The sequence below is a fragment of the Rousettus aegyptiacus genome, unplaced genomic scaffold (assembly GCF_014176215.1).
Source record: "Rousettus aegyptiacus isolate mRouAeg1 unplaced genomic scaffold, mRouAeg1.p scaffold_m13_p_16, whole genome shotgun sequence".
NCBI lineage: Eukaryota > Metazoa > Chordata > Mammalia > Chiroptera > Pteropodidae > Rousettus > Rousettus aegyptiacus.
This window is the reverse complement of record NW_023416291.1, coordinates 20,478,440-20,492,112: the sequence shown is the minus strand read 5'-3', so window position 1 is coordinate 20,492,112 and position 13,673 is coordinate 20,478,440. Positions and strand designations below refer to the sequence as shown.

General features: G+C 44.4%; 1 protein-coding gene across 3 annotated transcripts in view; it reads left to right on the top strand.

Moving 5' to 3' along the window:
* The window catches only part of SCARA5 (scavenger receptor class A member 5), a 93,951-nt gene that overhangs the window by 13,425 nt on the left and 66,853 nt on the right, over positions 1 to 13,673 (top strand). For all 3 annotated transcript variants that reach the window (XM_016144650.2, XM_016144651.2, XM_016144649.2), the window contains exon 3: positions 13,461 to 13,589. In XM_016144650.2, the coding sequence (XP_016000136.2) occupies positions 13,461 to 13,589 (129 nt within the window). The remainder of the gene's footprint in view (positions 1 to 13,460; positions 13,590 to 13,673) is intronic.

The following is a 13,673-nucleotide window of genomic DNA, read 5'->3' as shown; positions in this document are numbered from 1 at the left end:
GAGAGGGAGAGGGGGTGGCACGGCAGTGGGGCCCACGGTTTGTAGGTTCCCAGAGCCAGAGTCTTGAGGGAGCGCACCAGGGAACAGGAGGAGTGGCTGCAACACGGCGTTTTGGAAATCGGGATCAGGAAAGGGTTTCGGTTATCAGTAAAGGCAATAGAAATGTAATGTGAACCCCCTGTGCAATTTTAAATGTTCTAGAAGCCACATAAGAAGGTAAACCGACACAGATGAAACTAATTTAAATAGGGGAACATATTTCGTTTAATATTTCCAAAATATTATCTTCTTGATATGTAATCACTATAAAAATAACGGTGGTATTTACATATTTTTTTCTCATGCTGAACCTTCAGAATCCTGTGTGTGTTTTGCATTTTGAGCCCACCTCAGCTTTGGCCAGCCGCATTTCAAGTGCCTCGGGGTGGAGGCGAAATCAGGAGAGGGGAGGCGGTCGGGATGAGTTAGCCAAGGAGACTGAGAGAGAACAACAGTGAGCCCAGAGAGGGAAGAGCGAGCAGATGTCCCTTAGCAAGGAGGAGAAGAATACAGTCTTGTGATGTGAGTCCAAGCTGGGAGTTTTTAGGAAGAGAGAAAGAAAATTCTCGATGTAGCAATGAGAAGCAAAGAAAAACACCACTACCTACTGTACCCCGAGACCAATGGTATGAGAGGGAGAGAGAAATCCACACGTGGGAAGACAAAGGAAACAGGCTTCAGTTAGAGCAAGGAAGCAAAAGAAATGCTTTGAGCAGAGATCGAGGAAATGTGGGATTTTTCAGATGCGCGGCTGGGAGGTCCAGGGGGAAGATGTCAGTGGTTGGGGAGGGATGTAGGGTTAAAGGAGGATAAACAAGGCTGTTTGGGGACTATGGCGGGTGACCGGGGAGTCTTGGGGATCCTGGGGCTTCGGTGGGACTGATATAAGTCAGGGCTGAGGACTCAGGGGGTTAGTCAGGCTGATCTCGGGGCAGAAACCGATGGCGAGGCTGAGTGTTTGTGACCGAGGTCTTGCCAGGAGCACACAAAGTCCTAGGGACCACCATTCCCTGCTGACAGTGGTGTGTGGGCCGGGGCATTTGGGGGACCTAGTCCTATAGCACCAGCAGTTCTGGAGTTCATTTTGGTTCTCATGGAGGCCAGGAGGCCAGAGGCAGTGGTGGGAGGAGTGGCTGTGTCTATTAAGGTAATTATAACAGAAGTGATAATAATACATGTCTCCTCTTCGTTGAGCATGTGGCACAAGCAGGCACTATGTTCAGGGCTTCAATAAATTGTCTCCATTAAACCTCAGCACATATTGTTATTCCGTTTGTCCATGAGAATTTAAAATCTCAGGTGAAGTAAGTTGCCCAGTGTCACCCAGCTAGTCAGAAGCAAAGCCTGGGTTCAGAGCCACATGGCCTGGTCCTCAATCCCAGCCCCTCAGCACAGCTCAAGTCTGTTCCTCTGGTTCCAGGCCCTGGAGTCCCTGGTGGCTGTGAGGGGCTATGAGAGCGGATTCTTGGAATTTAAGGTTTCAGGGGTGGAGATGCTCTGGCTGATGATAAAGCTGGGGTGGGGCCATGGGAAAAAGTGGCTACAGTGTAGAAGACAGATGGAATGAATTACTGAATTATTCTCAGAGGTGCTGCTGGCAGGAAATAGATATAAACATAGGTTTCGACAGGAACTCAATGACAGGGTCTTAAATGGTTTCTGTGAGAAGCCTAGGACACTAACCTCAAGGTGGACTTTAGGTCCGAGAAATGCCCCATCGTCCCCAGTGCCCCTGGGGCTTCTGGCCTGGAGTCTAACCGCCACGTGCAGAGTTCAGTGGCAGAAACAAGGTGGTGAAAAGGGGGCCCATTAGGGTAGGGATGGCCTGTCTCCTAACCGCTGCTCTGCAGGCCTGGCTGCTGGTGAGGCCCAGCCACAGAGCTGATGGGGGTCCGTGGTGGTGGCAGCCTTCTGCACAGTCCCCAGCCTGCTCGCTTTCTGGAGCCTTCCCACTTCCTGCCGTCTGCCTTAAGATTCAGGTCGAGATAACCCAAGATGTTCATAGTCGGCAGAAGTCTTGTCTTTAGAAAGTCCTGTTAAGGTGGTTATTAGACTTATCTTGGCGATCGCGTCATGAGGTATACAATGTAGAATTACTACGTTGTACACCTGAGACTAATATATTATACGTCAACCATACTTTAATACAATTAATTAATTAATCACTCCCCTTGAAAAAAATGTCCTCTTAGGACTGGAGGCTACAGGGAGGGGGCTGGCTGCTCGTCTTCTTTCCTGACACCTCACTGAGGGTTAGAGCACCCATCATCCACACGTCTTTTCGGGGAACACAGGGAATCTAATTGACGGAGGAGACACTAGGAAGATAGAACATACTAGAAACCCGAAGCATACTAGAAACCCAAAGCGGGTGGACGACAACGATCAGGTCAGGAGGGGCAGATCGAAGAGGACTGATGAGGACAAGCTTCCCCGGTGGAGGCCACACGTCCCAGTTTACAGGAACCAGCTTGGTTCAGGCCTGCTCTCCCTTCACGTGGATTAATAGAGCACACTATTCACTCTGAAAAGAGTTTCTATTTGAAAGTGATCTCAGAATTTGTCCGTAAATAAAAGCAAGCTTGACCTTGTCCCCTCCCCAGTAAGTTTTATCTCTACTTCTTGGTTCTCCAGTGATGTTAGGACCTCAGTATGCTCTGCCAAATGTAGAAATTTATTTCTTCCCTGCAGAGTTATGCTGTTCCCCCAACCCTGACCTAAAGGCATCTATTAAAATGGAAACTTGATGTCTTAAGTATTGTAAGCATTCCTAGGGCAGTGTGTGGGAGGGCAGGACTTTGCCTTAAAACAGGTAGGTTTATATTGGGAATTCCTGAAGGGTTTAACTGGCTAAAGCTAAGAAGAGCATCAGGTGGAATTAAGAAGAGCCAGCCTGCCCCACAGATGCCTGGGGCAACCACAGGGACCCTTGACTTGCTGGGTGTGCCCTTCCCCCACCTGGACATCCTAGTAAGGCAGTTCTGTTTTGTGATCAGAAATATAAAAATAATTGGGGGGATCGTTTTATGAACTATATAGATGTCTCATCAATGTAATATATAATTGAAGCTAATTTAAATAGATAATTTTAAAAAAAGAAATATAAAAGTATTTATATTCTTGCGACTATAAATATAATTATTCTTGCTACTCTAGTCCTAAGTTTTCAAAGCCCTCAAATCTTAATTGTAGCTAGTTTAGGTCCTAGATTCTAGGAGATGATGAACCTTTTGGGGGGCAAAACTCCAGAACCAAAGGAAACCCAGAAATGGAACAACACCTGGATACGAGGGTAAATTATCGTTAGTGTTGTGGTGCGATCAAATATAAGACCCACAGAGCCAATTGAGATTAATTATGAGCCCTTATTAGCCAGCCGGGGACTGACTCTCCCCACTAGAGAATCAGCCCGAGCCTCTCGAAGGAATAGCTTAAAAAGCTCCAAAACCCCCTCTAGCAAGCAAGCAGGTTTATAGAAGCAGAGGCTGGCCACTAACATATCTTTACACAAGATGACTACACCCTTAATATTAGCATATCTTTGCACAGAATATCTCCTAGAACTACACCCTGAACATTAAACAATGGAAGCAGAAATTGGCCATTTGAAAATTTTCCACCCTTAACAGTTAGGAGGAGGATACTTTCTACTTCATGCTCCCCGGCTGCAGTTCCTGTCTTGGGATCAAGCAGAGATAAAGCAAACAGCCTTGGGTTCTCCCCTGGGGGCGCCTGGAGCAGCATCGCCCTGCAGGACACTCGCATTGTTGGTCTCATTGTTGGTCTCGGGACTGGGTGCCCAAGGTCCTTCTAAGGGCTGCACTGCACGGGCAGCAGAGATGGAATCTGGAAGTCAGCGCTCACGACCACCACATCTTGCTCAAGAAGTGGTCTCTGAATGAATGAAAGAACTGCCTTTGTGACATTCCTTCCTCCAGCTTTCCTTTTAACACCCTAGGTCCCTCCCGTGGACCTCACATCTCCTCCTTCCTTGCAAGACTGAAAAATCCCAGCTCTGCCACTTGCTATGGGCAAAGCGCCTCACCACTCTGAGGCTCAGCTTCGTCATCTGCAAAATGAGTGTCACAATACTGTTGATGTGCTTATAATTAATTTATCTAAATGCTCTGGCTCAGCCAGAATAAGGTGCTTGGGAAGTGGCAGCTGTTATCCTGTTGTGTTGCGCACTGTTGGAGATTTCAACACTGTTTTTAAAAGTAGGTTTTATTATTATTCGGCTATGGTGAGGCCAACAGGTCAGAAGACAGCTGCCATTGAAAACATAGTTTGTTACTGAGCGAGCCATCAGGCAAGAGTTTTCATCATGATTTTCTTCCAAAGGAATAGGCGAGGCAAGGGAAAGCAGCCTTGGGACTGGCTAGTTCGGATAATTTCGGTGGGCTCTGGGGGCCAAAAGCTGTCACTAGTTGTCTGGTACCTGGTGGCCCTGGGGTGATTAGAGCAGGCGAGTAGCGGCCCAGAGTGGGAGAACTAATATAAGAGGGGGTCGTGTGGAGTGGGCTCTGGATTGGTTGGTTTGCACATAAAAGGCTTGCTTGCAGGGGAGTCCTTTATCGTCCAGCTAACCGTGGAGAGGCAGTCTCCTCAAAGTCAGCGAGGACCCAAGGTGGTAAAGCATCAAACACAGAAGCTAGAAAACGTTGTGAGTACAAAAGCCTAAACAACAGCTTGGAGTGCCGGGCAAATCTATGTTTAGTTATTAGTCTCATTTACCTACCATCAGCAAAAAGATGTTAATTAAGCAGCTGCTGTATGCCAGGATCTATAGGATCCAGAAGTGAATCACAGACCCTGCCCTTTGGGAGCTGACTCTTAACAAATCTATATTTTTGTTCATTGATTTAGGGATGAAATTCTATTCAAGCTATTAGCTGTACCATCATCAATGGCTACAATGTCTCGGCAAAGCTCTGTACCTGATAACTGTTGGTTCCAGGCCTTACCAGGGGACAGAGGTGTATTGTTTTCACTCAGATCCACTGAATTCTCTTCTGCTTTCCATGCAGAGGACACTGAGTTAGAGGCTCCTGAGCCTGTGGGCTTCAGGGACACTTCTGGCTCAGTCCTGTGCAGGTGGCACGAGTTGGCCTTTAGCCTTCTTGTCTTTAAAGCCAGACACCTAGAAGGCCCTTCCAACTTAGTTGGTGATGGAAGTTGAGTGAATGAGACAGGGATGTTAAACTTTTTATTCCTGCCCCTAGGGTGGACCAATTCATCAAACCAAGGTGGACCAGGAAATGAGAGGGAGGCGGCACTAGCTGCCTGGAAAGAGTAGCAATTTTAAAATAGAACGCTGGCTGCCGCATTGCAAACACATCATCAGATGATTTATTTCCCCTGACAAGGGAGCAGGAGAGGAATCTGAGGTATCCAGGGCCACTCTACAGAAGGTGGGTGTTTTGGCCAAATTTAGGCAGAACCCTGAGCCTGCTGTTGTTTGAGTCTCTCTGCACCGAGACAGCATTTTTTCCCAATCCATGCAACTGCAGGCATGTTCTGCAAGCCCCAGGTCCCACTTCTCCTTCCTGGGACCCCTGGCTCCTCCCTTCATCCCAGGGTGCAGGGACCAGCCAGCTCACCTTGACTACACTCATTTCCCCTCCCACCTGGCTTTCTTTCTCTATCCCTCAGCCCCAGCTGAACATAAGATGCTCAACACCCAGTGTCCCTTCCTCCTCCCACTTCCCTCCTACACATGAAAAAGCACAGAATCCCCTGATTGTTTTTGAGAAATTTTCTGCTAACTTGGGAAATCAATAGGGGTTGAGAAAAATAACAACTATTGCAGAGATGTTACAAAATTACAAGATACCTCTAGAAGTACTAGGAGAAACTGTCCTAGGTCATCATAAAATCTAAAACCATCTGGCCATCCCACCTCTCCCTTTCTCAGAAATAGATGTGGAAGGCTCAGACTCCTGATCTTACAGAAGACTAGCTTTTTCTTTGCCTGGGGCCCTCCCTGGCCCATCTGCCTGGAAGACTCAGGTCCATGGTCCAACGAGGCAGAGGTGACTGTGTTCACTGTCCCCCAGCAAGGGGTTCAAGACCCTCCCAGATGCAGGTCAGATGCAACTGAGGTGGGTGGGTCTCCTCTGCAGTGTCCCTGCCTCACACACTCCTCTTCCCTTTATTGAGAGAAAGTAAACAGAGGCTCCATTACAGCCAGAAAAGGTTGGCAGCTTCAAAGACAGAGGTTAATTGGGGCTGCCTGTTACAATGGACAATGTGAGTGGTGAGTAACCAGAGTGAGGATGATGAAGTCAGCCTTAGGGGGTTTAAGATTCTGGATGAGATGAGCTCTGAGATCTGTCCCCAAAATAAAGCCTTATCTCCACCTGCTGTTTACCAGCTGTGGGATCAAAGAGAGCAAAAAGAAAATGACTGTTTGTCCTTTGTAAAACTAAATTAGGTGACAATTGAATCATTGCTTCCTGTTTTTTATGTTGTTTAGACCCAGGGTATTTGGAAATAAGTAAATATCCACTGCTACCACGTACAACTTGTGAGTAATTTTTTTTTAATGGGAGGAAAATATTTTCAAACAAATAATTCACGAAGTGTTCTAAAATTATGATTAAGAAATTGAAAAACTAGTTTTTCAAGGAAAGGCTAAATTGACGAACAAGATAGCTCGGAATGTGTTCTCATAGTCTCACAGCCTGTAAGTGACAGAAGAGCTCTGAGTCCACAGAGCTCTGAACCCTCGCTTGCTCCCCCTGTGGCAGTGTTAGGGAAATTGAGACCCAGAGGTTCTGAAGCTCCCCCACCTGAGTGTGGCATTGATGCTGGGGGGCTGTCTCCCCAACTCTTCTTCAGCTCAACCGTCCAGGGCTTAGTGGTTTTCAGGAAAAAAGAAAAAAGAGCTTGTCCTCTCTGGTCTTTAATCCTTTCTCCCAAGCACCTCCACACTCTCTGCAGTCAGTATTTTAACAAAAGCGCTTTGGGAGGTACTCCTATTCCATGATTAAAAGGAATCCTTTGCTATTTTAACCTCTAGGAATAATAAAATAGTTTGAGACAACTCCATTTTGAATGTGTACTATTAAAAAGAAATTGAAATTAAAAAAAAAAAAAACAACCAAAAACCAAGCTTTGAAAATAGTAAGACTTTTTATTGATTTTTCCAAGAAAGTGTCTTCACATTCTCTTTTGATAATGACAAATGCCTTACTCCAGGACTGTGCACCTCTGTGCCATCGAAGTGTGATTTCATCATCGAATCAGAATCGGAACATCCAGGGGTGGGGCTCAGGCCTCAGGGCGTCCAAGACATTCTACGTGTGATTATGCTCCTCAGCCGGGATTTAAGTGTTGTGTTCCAATGAATTACACCTATGGTTCATCTATTTGTCCACTAAGTGGCAATCCAAAGTCATGGGTCGAGGAAAGCCAAGATTTTCTTTATTTTTTCAAACCAAAATTTTGCTCAAAAATATGTTTTTATAGTCAACAAAAATGTGTCAACTATTTGCGTAAGACAAATGCAAGAGATGATCTCTGCAGCAAAAATCAATGCCTTGCACATGTCTTTGTTCTTGCAAAGAAGCTTATTTTGGTCCTGCTGTTGCTGGTTGGTGGGTAGAGAGAGATCAATGAGACACACCCACCCCAGGGGACCTTTAACACACGTGGGGCAGATGGAGATGTACGTGGACAGTAGAAAATAATGCAGTTAGTGTTAGAAGTGTGTACAAGTTCTGACGTGGTTCTTTCAGTGGCACTTAATCCTTTATATTCCACGTTCTAGCAAATACCAAATCTTGAACATCTAAAAAGTTTGGTATTGCTTCTCCATAAATGAAATCTCCTTGGAGTGCATCGACTTTCTTCTTGTAAGTTTTCTTGTAAATTGAACTGTGATTTACTTACTTTTACTAAAATCAGTGCTTCTTGAATGGGACTTGAACTGATGTATGGGTGTCGATTTGTTATTTTCATAGTTAGGTATTTATTTTAAGGTGTGATAGGAAGATACTAAGTTTCTAATTACGATCATGATATGAAATTTTCTTCTCAAATAAACTCAAGTTTAAAAATGTGGAGTAACAAAGAAAATAACAGCCCAGGGATATACAGCTCTGGCAAAATCACACAGCCCTGTGCAGATGGGATGCCTAGAAGTGGGACCACCGTCTGTCTGACTGCTTCTCGCCCATCAGGAACTACATGCTCCACGCTGGGCTAAACAACAGCTCTCAGCCTGGCACTGGAGACTCGTTCTGCAAGTTACTTTACATTTATTTTTTAGTTTTTATTTGCTCTTTTGGAGCCATAGGCTTTGCCCTCTCCAGGTCTCTTGAGCTCCCTTCTCCTGGCTTTCTGATTTTCTGAGCTGCCACCCTCTTTTCTGGAGGCTATTACAAGAGGGAGAAACCTTCTCCTTGCTTCTCCTAGATCTTGGAAGAGGTTGTGTGTGTGTGTGTGTGTGTGCGCGCGCGCGTGCGCACACGTGCACATGCGCCATTTTCTCCCTCAATCTGGTCTTGTGTATGACCATGTCTATAAACAACCATGTTTAATAACTAACAGCTTTGTCCGGTATTTTCTCCAGAACTGTTCTCATATGGAGGAAAAAAATTTTCTTCTTAAAGTCACAGTTTTCCAAGATATAGATATAAATCAGACAATAAAGCCAGAGGAAAGATTGTAGATTTTGGCCCAACTAGAAAAGCCCGTCCTTCAAAGCCCTGCCAAGTTGTTACCTCCTTTATTCAGACTCTGGGACCACCTCCCAATACAGAATGAATCGCTCCTGCAATGCCACACTTTGCTTATGACATATCTCTCTTACACACATATGTCAGTCATACCCGTATAATAGTTATCTGTTTACATGTCTTCTTCCCTCAGGTGTGAGCACCTGAAGGGCAGTGGCCGTATTTTAATCCCTTATCAGTAAATATTTTCTGAGTGCCTCCTATGTGCCAGGCGCTAGTCTAGGAACTAGGAAGTTGGAAATGAACAACCCGACAAAGTCTCTCCTGCACGCGGCTTGTTATTTTTGCGTTTCCCAATGTCTAGCATAAGTGTATTAGTTATCGATTGCCGCATAACGAATTACCCCTAAATTTAGCAGCTTAACACAACAAAAATTTATTACCTCACCCAGTTTCTGAGGAAGCCAGGGGTATACAGGGAAAGCCAAGATTTTGTTTATTTTTCACATCAAAATTTTGCTCAGAAATATGAAAGATATATACACAAAAGATATATACACAATTTGGTAGAAATCTGGGAGCAGTTTGGCTAGGTAGTTCTGGCTCAGGGTATATCTCATGAGACTGCCGTCAAGATCTCAGCCAGAGTGTAGTCCTTGGAAGTTTGATTTGGCTAGAGCATCTGCTTCCAGGCTTGCTCACATGGCTGTTGGCTGAAGAGCTCAGTTCCTTGCCGTGTAACCTCTCCATAGGGTGTTCATGACATAGCGACTGGCTCCCCCCAAATGAATGTTCCGGGAGAGAGAAAGAATGAGCAAAAAGGGAGCTGCAGCATCTTTTGTCTAATCTCAGAAGTGACACACCATTACCTCTGCCATATTCCACTGGTCACACAAACCAATCCTGGTACAATGCAGAAGGAAACGACAGAAGGGAGTAGGGCTCATCCAGGGACATCTCGAAGGCTGCCTGCCACAGCCGGGCAATCAGTGATGGGTGTTCAGGAAACACTTCTTAAAGTTTTATGCCAACAATCCATAAGTCAAAACCTCTACTTAAAAAAAAAATACTTTAATTTGAGAACAGTTTTAGTTTTACAGCAAAATCAAGTGGAAAGTGCAGAGCGTTCCCATGTACGCCCCACCTCCACACAACCAAAGCCTCCCCCACTAGCGGCATCTTGCAACACAGTGGTATAGTTGTTACAATTTATAAATCTACATCGACACGTCATTATCAACCAAGGTCCATAGTTTACATAATGATTCAATCATGGTGTAGTACATTCCATGGGTTTGGAAAATGTGTAATGACACATATTCATTATTACAGTATCATACGGAATAGTTTCACTGTGCTGAAAGTCCTCAGTGCTCCACCTATTCATCTCGTCCTCCTCCCAACCTCTGGCAACCACTGATCTTATTGTCTCTATAGTTGTGCCTTTTCCAAAATGTCATGTAGTTGGAATCAAACAATATTTAGCCTTTTCAGATTGGCTTCTCTTACTTAGTAATATGCATTTAAGGTTTCTCTGTGTCTTTTTGTGGCTTGATAGCTCCTTTCTTTCTTTCTTTCTTTCTTTCTTTCTTTCTTTCTTTCTTTCTTTCTTTCTTCCTTCCTTCCTTCCTTCCTTCCTTCCTTCCTTCCTTCCTTCCTTCCTTCCTTCCTTCCTTCCAATAAGTGAGCATACTTTTTGCCCTGGCTTTACTGATCGTATTGTTTTGGAATGTTTTTAATCTTACAATAAACTTAAATTATTTGAATGGTTTACCCAGCTAACATGTTGCTTCCATGTAATATTAAAAAGTCAGTAAATGAGTCTGGGGCAGACTTAGTAACTTGTCTTGCCCCTAAACTGTCTTCTTTCTCCTATAGTCATATTCTCTAGCCATCTTGCCAGAACCATTCATGTTCTGCTTGTCTAACCATTTGTAGAAAATCTCTATTTGAAACACTTATTATGTCCTATTTAAAATAGATATCGTTTAATATGCAAAGTAACCATGTCTTGCTAAGAGAACTGAGCTCTCGCAGAAAAAGGTCTATGTCGTGTGTGTTAGTTGACGAAAGGACGTGTCACCAGTGAGTCTTTGCTATTAAATAGAAGCCCCAAGTAGAAGGGAAGGGAACTACTCTTTGATGGAAAAAAAAAAAAAGAGCTACGTCATTGCAGTTTGTCCCACTCTTACGGTGAGCTAGCAAAACACATACAAACAACAAAGATAAGATTCAAGTCAGCAGTGCTGTAGGCTGTGTGATTTTCCTCCTCCTGTTTTGCCAAGATTGAAAGTCAGTATAGACTTGACCATAAAAGGATGGTGTTTTAATTAGTGGGATTAACGGAAAAGTAGTCCTTGCCCTTATCACTGATTGACTTAGGAAAAGGTTTGCATTCCCAGAAGAACGAAGAGGGCCATACATTTTTGTTTTCCTCCCCCAAATGAAAAATCTCAAGCTGAATGGCAATTAGCACTAATCTTACACTTTATAAATCGCGATGTATATTGTTTGCACTTAATCCTTAACTGTGTTAACATTCAGCTTATGAACTGACTGCCTCAAGTTCAGGAAAGTTATAATGCTTTGCTGTGCCTCAATGAAAAGTTACATGCAACAACATTTATATCAACTTTTTTTCCTGAGAAAGGATGATTTCTTCTTATGACGAATCAGCAAAATAAGATTCCACTGGGGCAGTTAACAGAATATAGTTGAACTTAATTAAAATTTCAAGGGAAATAAGAAGGTCAAAGAAAGCCAATGAATGGGGAAGCCCAAAATTGGTTAGGATAAACGCAAGAATGCATTTCAGCATGGACGTCTTCTGGCCTCTGCCAGCAGCTGGTCTCCCATCATTCTCATTATCATCTAAGGAGGAAGCCGGGGCTAGGGCAGGAGAGCTGGAACAGCCATCATGATAATGATAACTCCTCTTTGGGCGATATTTAATGCTATGCCTTCCATACTGACTCTCAAAAGAAACAGACTTTTCTCTACTATGTTGCAACCAGACAGCTAGTAGCAATCACAAGAAGAAGAAGAAAAAAAGAAAGAGAAAGAAATGATACAAGAAGCCTATATATTTAGGAGCAAAACAGGTCACAGACCCTAGTGTGTAGAAAGGAATGGAAAATGGCGAAGAAGATTTAAGGTGACTTAGAAAGATGTACTCTGTGCAAGTCTTAGTGGGAAATCAGGTGGACTCTTCAACATTTGCTATCATTTAAGGGTTGATGAGAATGATAATTGAGTTTGTATTTTTTTGACAACTTGCTCCAAGTTGTACCTAGTGTGTTATGGAAATATGTAAGAGTTCCACTTAGCTGTTTTAACAGCATTTTTTCCAATAAAATGGGGTCAGTGAGTGGGAGGATGCTCCTGACTTAATAACACCTCTGGGGAGCCAGGGCCACAACGTTGGCACCGCTATTTTCTTCATGGTAACCACATCTCCTAAAGGCCACAGAGGTGCTAGTGATACCTGAGAGCTAATAAGTAACCCGGAGTTACCAAGAAATTGTAAACGTCACCCATCCTTAAAGACGTTTTCTTAGTATCGATTATTACATCTTATTGCCAACCTTTCTCTGCTCCCACACTGTCCTCTATGTGCAACAAGCTCCAGTTGCTAACTTTGAGAATAAGCATAATAAGGGCATGCATATTTTGAAAAACACACCCTCTGTCAATTCTTATCTGGCCTGCTGGGGGTCCAAGCTGGAGAGCATTCCTCCCTTTTCACTGTCTGTTGGTGCGGAGCAGGTAGAGGTCAGTGTATTCCTGGCCTCTGCACGGCAGTCTGAGAAGGCTGCCTCGAAGAAGTCCAACTGAAAGGTGACCGGGAGTCAGGGAACCTGGCTCTCACCTAGAGTTTGCCACTAACATTTGACATCCTTTATCTGTATTACTTAAGGCGTTGGACTGAACGGTTCATAAAATCTGGTAGAGCGTTGACATTTTGCTGTTTCATTTTGACCAGAAGCTTGTGAACCTTGAGTAGTTTTGTAGGATGACGTTACTGTGTTTTCATGTACATCTGAACCTAAGGTTGCAAACTGGTGGGTCAGATCCAGCATGCAAGTGTGTTTGCTTTCTATTCCCTAGTAGTTTTGGCTTTTAATCATTTGTTGTTGTCGATAAGTTAGTTGTTAACGCTTAAAAACAGGGAGATTTCTCAAAATCACTTCTGTCTTGTCTTGAAATTTTTGGACCTGGCAACACTCGGCCCTCATTTCTATACCACAACCTCTTCCAGTCTGGGCATGCGCCATTGGGTCCCCCAGGCCCACCTGGCCCACTTGGCTCATTTCCATCCTTCCTGCCATCGTAGAAACTGGACTTTGCAACTCCTGTTATAAATTTCCTCCATATTCTCCAGATCACATGGGAAACTGGTGCTTCATAAAGGACATGTATTTCAGCTCATCTGAACTTTCTCTGCTGCTTGGGTGTGCTCCGGGAGGATGGATTTGTGTGGGCACAGTCGTGGCAGACATACATACCTATCTGGCTCGTTCAAGAACACAGAGGGTTAGAGGAGAGCTAGAAGGTGAAAGGCTTGTGGTTCTGAAAAGCTCCTTATAGGTACATACAGCTGCATTACAGATACTCAGAAGGTGTGTGAGAGGCTCCATGTGAACGTCTGTATGCATCACGGAGAGATGAGGCCAAAGGAAAGAAAAAGCTAATGAGGTTTTCAAATGTCTTTTTCCCCCTCTTCTTACCTTTATTGTTTAGGTCCGTGCCAGAAACGACGGGTGGGCGGCTGCTGCACCCAGCTGGGCTCCCTGTCGGCCCTGAAGCATGCTGTCCTCGGGCTCTACCTGCTGGTCTTTCTGATTCTCGTGGGTATCTTCATTTTAGCAGGTAAGAGCACCCTTCCTTGTCCTGGCTTTTAAGAATGCAGAATTGGGTACGTAGGAAGTGAGAGCAGATGGGAACTGGAGAGCT